The following is a 7,625-nucleotide window of genomic DNA, read 5'->3' as shown; positions in this document are numbered from 1 at the left end:
ATGAATTTGACACTGCCCATCCACGACTCGGCAGAAATGACATTAAGCTAATTGTTGTGACCATGGGTAAGGAATGTTTTCCTCTCAAGTGTTTTGTATTTTTGCAATTTTATCAGTCGTTGGGTCGCCATTGTGAATATTCAGCAAATCAGGCTACACGCTATAAAGGATGAATGATGGCCCAAGAAAAAACATGCATGGATTGTTTCGTGCGGTTGGGCAGGTTAATAGTTACTTTTATGTGGTCGTTTTAAAAGCTTTGCGCTTGGAGGGTTTTCAATCAGGTTAATGATCCCTCTGGTCAGCCTCCCCTCGCCCTTGAGTGAGACCAAAAAAAAAAAAAAACTGAGGACAAACACGAGTCGAGAAAATCTGTTCAATCTGCAACGAGATCAATGGAATGAGACATACTTCTATTCAACCTAAAATTAGGTTTTATCCACGAATTCAGTGAAAAAGTATTCCCGAATAATAAATGGATGGCTACTAAAGTGAATTAACAATTTTGGGCAAAAGGTAAGAGTAAAAGTAAGAGGCAGATTCTTAAATGGTGGTCGATTAAAATGATGACGGGCTTCGCCGCCGTCCCAGAGCGTTTCCACCGTTGTCCCGAGTACCTTGAACGCCTCAATCGATTGGAATGCTCCTCGAATGAAATCACTGTTTGGCAGGTGCAAGAATGTTTTTCATTGACGGCTCAAACTTTTAAGCAGCCACGAGGAAAAAATAAAACACCTCTAAACCGAATTTACAGTCCTAGCAGCTTTCGAAATTGCTTTGCATGAATGTATCAGTTGCCACGAGTCCCTCGAACGCCTCGCCTGATTGGCTTCACGACCACACTGGGTTTGAAGATACAAACGTAACAACAATCGCCCTAATTCAGAGTCCATTGGAGAAAATAATTTTCGGTCAAAATGTATATTCTCATGACGACACCTCAAGAAATAAAGGTCGTCGGAAGCCAAGCATTAAACTGTTTCATACGTCTAAATACGGTCATTCCCGTGAGAAGCCCCCTGGCGGACAATTCATGGTGTTTGTCTCGACTTTTACTATTATTAATACGATCTAAATCGATTGAGGGTTGATATTGAAGTAATTCAATGTAAAAATGGACTCATTTTTCATGCTGCATCTTTTCAAAACATCCAGGTCCAACTATGTAAACATTCAACAGGATAAAGTGTTTGTGTTTGTGAGTAAATGTCGGATGGAAAATGGAACTCGTTGCATGGATAATTCCTCCCTTTTTCTCAGCGTGGAGGGAGCTGGCTAATGAAGCTGACCTCTTATCAATTTTAAAATGGTGCGAGCAAGTACTTTGGATTTCATAATTAAAGCTATCCTCGCGGACGACACGTACAAGACGGTTTATCTTGAAAGTTCAAGACGGATGACGTCGTCGTTGTCTCCAGCTGGCTTGACAACACCCAGAGGAACCCGAGAACAGAGAGGAGGCACCCAGGCTAGGCACTAGGCAGAGTTAAGCAGCGGGGCGAGGAGCGAGGACGAAGACGAAGAAGGGGGGAGGACGGGGCGGCCGCGGCGGCACCACGGAGGCTCACCGGGATGTACAGTAAACACAGGCAGAAAAATGAGCACATCTCGTCGGCGGCGTGCGCCTCTCTGCTCTTGTTTCTCGCTTTGTTCTCACTGAACGGCGCCCTGGGAAGAGCCAGCGGAGACGGTGAGTCAAACTTGGGTGTCAACCAGTTGCGCGTGGATGCTGCAGACCGGAACAACAACACACACAAAACGGCAATAATTCAAAAGACTCCTTCCATCGTATTTTCGGACGGATTATACGACGCGTTTGCCGCCGGAGAAACTTTCTGAGGCGCCAAATTTGTTCGTCTTTCTGTTGGCGGTTGTGCGTCCGTCGTGGCTGCTGCCCGAAACAAGTCCGTCGCAAATTGGCGTCTTCGACTTGGCCTCTGCTCTCCGTTGCCTCTTTTTGCTCTCTTTGTCCTTAAAAGGAAGAATTTGGAGGCTCCAGCTCAACAAATTGCTAGTGGGCGCCTCGGTTACGACGACCCCGACTGACGTTTCTTGCGGTTGCCAACGGCGCTTGCAGCAGGGGCGATTCTAGGATCACAAGCTCAGGGGTGCTGACCGCAAAATTCTGATTTTTGCTTTGTTTTAGTCAGCACGACCGACGTCGCATAAAAGAACAAAAGTGATCAGAATGTTAGGAATCACACAAGTTGCAAACATTGTAAAAACTTCAACAAAAGGGGCAAGAATGATGTCTTATTTCCAATGTAAAACATTACAATGGCCTGTGACTGAGTGTCCCTGCGAAGTGGGTGTGCGGTCGTCTCGGAACGAGTAAGCGCAAAGAGACAGCATTTACGGTCCAGATCAGCAAAGGCAATGACTGCGATTCCCATAAAAGCCACCCCCCCCCCAACACGATAACGCCATATAAAACATAAATAATGACCCTCAAGTATTCCTCTCCCTCCAAAATTCAGATATTTTGGATGACTTTTCTCTCTGATGTAAAGTTAAATACCAAAGGAAAAAGTCGCGTAAAAGATTCAAATCTTCAGCTTGCAATAAATATCTTCATTGTTGTAAGCGTAAAAGAACTCAGAGATTTAAAAAAAAAAATCATTTTTTTTGTGTTGTTTTTTTTTTTTTGGTCAGTCAATCAGCCAAAAAAATTGACATTGCTCTGGCCCAAATTCTGATTTACGTCCTTGTGCTCAGTTACCATCATACTCATTGTTTTTTTGTTTTTTTTTTGCCACTTCTAGCCAACAATTGTGTTTTTAAGGTTTAAATATTGAGCGTCATTGTATTTTATTTATTTATTTTTTGTCGCGAACTTCAAACTCTCCAAGTCAAAGTGCTTCGTACGACTCTCTCACATTCGTCCATGGTTCATTTGCTTTTATTTTGGCGCAAGACCAAAAACATCGGTGGATAATTAATGTGAACTTGTTTGTTGAAATACAGATGAATGTCGCGTGTGTTTGTAAAATAAATAAAGAAAAAATAAATGGCAAGCGGACCTTAAAAAAAAAAAAAGAAGAATTGCATTTTAAATTGTAATCTTGAGGGGGTAAACAAAAATAATTCCAATGAGATTTCAAGTTTTCAAAACTGTCAAGACGTGTTTGTCCCGTTTGTGAAAATAGCGTGGCGATCGATTTGTGGATGCGCTGCCAGCGGAGGGCCGGAACTCGCTTGCAGACAGAGGACTCCCTGTGGCTTGAATGTGCTGGCAATGCGCCGAGTGTGCTCCACGTCCAGTCATGTGAACCGCTAGATGAGCGCAAGAATCGCCGCCATTCATAAAAGCGCAGCGTTCCCTTTGACTTGTTGCAGTCAAATCGAGGTCCGCGCCGGTCCGCGATCGCAGCCGAATCTTTCTGGCCCTGCTTCGACTTCTCGACGGCCGCGCCTTCCTCGTCCCGACACGCGAGCTCGTCTCCTCCGGTGGGCCGACGCAGGCGTTCGTCACGATTGAGTTTTTGGGCCGTGTGTCAATGCTGTTGGAGTGCCGGAGTTGGGCAGCGCTCTCCATTGTCAATGCTTCCTCCTCTGCTCTTCACGAGGTCCCGGCTGGGCTCTGATCCAAAGCGCCGACTGAAGCGCCAAAAAGAATCGTAACCGCTGCAGAGGTCACGTTCGTTTGAGCGCGCGAACTTTTCTTTGCTCACCGTTGCCGGTAGAGTGTATGGCTCCACAAGTGAAAGTGCTGCCCTCTTCTGGACAGAAGGCCCGGGTGCCGCCTCCCCTGTCGCCATGGTAGCAAAGGACAGCGTTCGGGTCGGGCTATTTCATCGCTCGTTAGGCGCTCCCTCAAAAAGGGCTCATTTTTGGCAAGTGCGTAAATGTGAACAGTTTATCGTAGCATCACAGCCAATCCACAATACAACCCCTGGAAGCAGCGGATTCCACGCAAACAGTGCAACAACCCTCCAGCCATCCATCCATTTTCCCATCCGCATTATTCTCACAAGTGTCGCGGGGGGGGGGGGGTGCTGGAGCCTGTCCCAGCCGTCTTCGGGCAGTAGGCGGGGTTGCCAGCCAATCGCAGGGCAACCGGTTCATTGCAATAACCCGTTTCCAAAAATATTAGAACAGTACTCCCGGTCTTTATCCTCTGCAAAGAGCAACAAATACAGTATTTGTGGTGCACTGAGATATATATATACACACATATACGTCGCCGGCGACCCTTTTGAGGATGAAGCGCTTCAGAAAATGGATGGACCGATGGATACACACACACACACACACACACACGTCGCTCCGGTCGGTGTGCGACTGTCCGCTAAAGTAGGTCTGGCCGCACCCTTGCTTCAAGCTTGGAAGTTGAAAGTTCCTCCTCGAATTGGCAGCCTCATTTCCTTGGTGTTTTTTTTTTTTTTTGAATGACTCCCCAAGGACATGCCACATTTTGTCAACGTTTTGACTTGCTCAGAGAGACGCTCCACTTCTGGAGAACTTGAAGTCAGGCGTTAAGGCCTCCAAATGAAATCTCCCATTCAGGGCATTTCTTTCTTTCTTTCTTTTTTTTTTTTTTTTTTTTTTTACATACACCAATGTTGTGTTTTTCATCCATTTTGCTACTTTGAGAAAAAGCAATGGAACATCCAACGATTTGTCACACGTACTTTGTACTCCATTTTCCACAATCTGTCGCCTTTCAAAGAATCGTCTCGACAGAATTTGTCGGGACGAGGCGCGCGTTGGCGCGACGCACTGGGTGGCGGGTGCGCAGGTTGCCCTTCACGTGGCGTCGTAGGCGTGCGGCGCCGGCGGAAGGGAGCGTTGACGTGAATCTCCGTCCTGGCCAATGTTGTTTTTGGTTTTTTTTTTTACATTTGTAGCCCGCGCTTGCACCGGGGGTGAAAATTCTCTTGATTCATACGGCAACGAGTCATAACAGTTGATTTCTTTTTTTTTGGGGGGGGGGGGGGCAATGACCCAGCCTCCGGCAGCAAATGCACAAGAAATGCGTCTTTTCTCCTTTTTGGATGCGTCTGCATTCTCCTTTGATGTGAATCCATTTGCCTTCGCTTTCTAGTACTTTGTGTTTTTGAGATTGCATCAGCGTCTCCGTTCCCCGCAATTGAATTTTATGCAAATGTGCGGCTCCAAAGGACGGCCGAGTCCGGCGCTGGCAAGCAGCCCCCCCCTTTCAATTGGTCTTTTTCTTGACTTCGATGTTCGCCCTCGCCTGTCGGGAGCCGTTCCGGGCCCCGACTGCCTCCGCTGACATTTTCTGGATTCTTTTCCGTGCTCCCTGCGAATAATCGCGCCGTTTTGCTCCGCATTCGGTCTTCCCTACCTTGAAGTCACAAGTCCGTCAGCAATGGAGCCCCCCCCCGATTTCCTCTGAGCGCTAAAAGGCTCGTTGCCAGACTGGCTTGATTTGCGATGCAAATGGCGCCCTTGCATTCTTTTGTTGCGCTCGTTGCTCTCCCGCTCGAACGACATCTTCCGGCGTGACTCCTCGCTTGAAGATTTGTTTTCCGCTGGCGAGTTATTGTTTGGCGAGGTGGGCAAAAATACAAAAGTTTCATTTGGAAGTTGCAGAACAGACCACACTCTGTTAATCTTCTGGATGTGTTCTGTTTTTTTTTTTTTTTTTTGCTTTCCCAAAGGGTTACAGAGAGGACGGACAGTGACGGCAAGATGGCGCTCTCCGGGCCAAAACAAGAAGGACGCCGACATCTCGGCTCAGGTCGGTGAATTCATCATCCGCCTTTACGTCGGTGGCGCTTATGAAAAACGGTTTTCAAGCCATTGCGCCGGTAAATTCACCAAGTGGAGTTTGTGGAGCACTCGTGCGTTGAACATCAAGAGAGCATGCAAAATTTTTGGGACCTCCCCGAAAATGTCATTCATTTGCAGAATCATAACAAAAAAAAAAAATAGAAACCATTTCGACTGAAACATGCGAGACCTCGCGGCGGTCGCGAACGAATTTTATGGACGGGGAGGGGGGGGGGGGATTCTTTTTGCCCGGCCTGGTGTGCTTGCGCACTTTTCATGCAGGTTTCGACCCTCATTTGTGGTACCTTCTCAAGTTGTCTTCTTGAAATGGAATTTTGAGTTTCTCCTTGCCGGCTTCTCAAGTTGGGCAAGTTGAAGCGGCCCACAGTGAACGAGAGGATGCACGCGTCCCCGGAGGTGGAACAAAAACAGTTAGAGTTGGAAAATGCGTTTTGACTCCAAAGGTGCGAGTGGTTGGAAACGTTCGGCTTTCAAATCTCTTGATGGTCTAAGCGGAGCACGTGAGAAAGACGCCGCAGTTTACGGAGTGAATGGCGAACACCCTGCAAGCAGGCCACACTCCAGCCACGCGCTCGGGAGGAGTCAGCGTCACGTCACCTCGTGCGCGCGACGGTCGCCGACCCCAAAAGCAGGCGGGCGGGAGAAGCTCGGTCGTGCTCAACCAAAAGACTTTTGCAGGCGCGCTGGAAAAACCCAACCCAAAACGGCCACCGAGTCCTGAAAAGCCCGATGACGCCGAGTAAGAAACAAGCCAACACCCGTGACAATAGCGCGAGCATCCGACCAAGAGCGGTCGGCGGCGAGGTGCTTCATTTTCACAGGAAAGCGCTCATGACCCGCTGAAGCCCTCCGATGCCACCTGCTGGTCACAAATGAAACAGAAGCACAGCACGCGGCACCTTTGGTCGTTAAGAGATCTGGAAATCAACTCAGGTTCTGCCCTCAAAGGCCCTTTCTCGGCTGCCCCCCCCCCCCCGTCATTTGGGATGTCCCCCCCCCAAATATTGCCATCAGTTGTTTCTTTTCAAAACCAAAGGCTCATTCTCTCCGTTTGTGGGTCCCAAATGGGTGTTGTGAGAGGACGAGCGGCCCATCGTCCACTTGTGGTTTGGTAAAGGATGGAAAAGGCAAGAAGCTTTGGAAACGGCTGCTCCCGAGTGCGTCTTCTATGAGTCCGTGTTGGCCAGCACGCTGGAACTTGGAGAGCTCCACATTTTTCGAGGTGATACTTGGAAAAGTCCGAAAGCCGCCGGAAAAGTCCATGAGGTCATTTCGAAACAAGAGCGTCTAACAAGACACGAGATAAAATAAACTGGGTCTCGGCTTTGAATGCACCCCCCCACCGCCCACCCCCTGAAAAAAAACCCAAAGTCCATTTGGATTCCTATCCGTGCGCCAAATCACATGATTCTTTGCAGAGTGTTTCATAAGCTATTGGCTGCCCGCACAAGACGATTGCGTTGCCGTCTGCCAGGAAAGGACACGAGACAATTGCGACATCTGTTGTCACTGATTGGACCCGCTCGGTCCATCTGCGACTTGTCCGGGCTCGTCCATCATGCTCCTTGTCCGGCTCTCACCCCGGCTACAGAAGCATCCGCGTCATTTCTCAACATTTGGGAATATTTTTTTTTTTCGAGCCCTGCCAGCCAACTCCGCCCAACCGTGCGATCCACCGCGGTCGAAACGCAGTCGGGCGAGCTCGCGGATGTTAAAGTTTGGAAACGCGGCTCGGTGCCGCGCTGTACGCATGTCATCGCTTGGCGGCCGTCTTGGCAGTTCGGACTTTTGACACATGAGAAATCGTAAACGGCAGAGTGTGTTGATACATGCGAGATCGCCACAAAGCGCACGTCGTCGATCTCTTT

General features: G+C 48.6%; 1 protein-coding gene across 2 annotated transcripts in view; it reads left to right on the top strand.

The window, feature by feature from the left end:
• Positions 1-1,469: 1,469 nt before the first annotated feature.
• adam19a (ADAM metallopeptidase domain 19a) overlaps positions 1,470-7,625 on the top strand; it is a 34,800-nt gene continuing 28,644 nt past the window's right edge. Inside the window, exons 1-2 of one of the 2 annotated variants that reach the window (XM_086105394.1) lie at positions 1,470-1,690; positions 5,625-5,704. In XM_086105394.1, the coding sequence (XP_085961520.1) occupies positions 1,573-1,690; positions 5,625-5,704 (198 nt within the window). In that variant the 5' untranslated portion in view covers positions 1,470-1,572. The remainder of the gene's footprint in view (positions 1,691-5,624; positions 5,705-7,625) is intronic. The other variant, XM_086105395.1, reaches the window with a different exon arrangement.

The sequence above is a fragment of the Hippocampus guttulatus genome, chromosome 2 (assembly GCF_054856545.1).
Source record: "Hippocampus guttulatus isolate MCC_2025c chromosome 2, RoL_Hgut_1.0, whole genome shotgun sequence".
NCBI classification, from domain to species: Eukaryota; Metazoa; Chordata; class Actinopteri; order Syngnathiformes; family Syngnathidae; genus Hippocampus; species Hippocampus guttulatus.
Note: the sequence above shows the minus strand (reverse complement) of the source record. Positions and strands in the feature narration are given on the sequence as shown.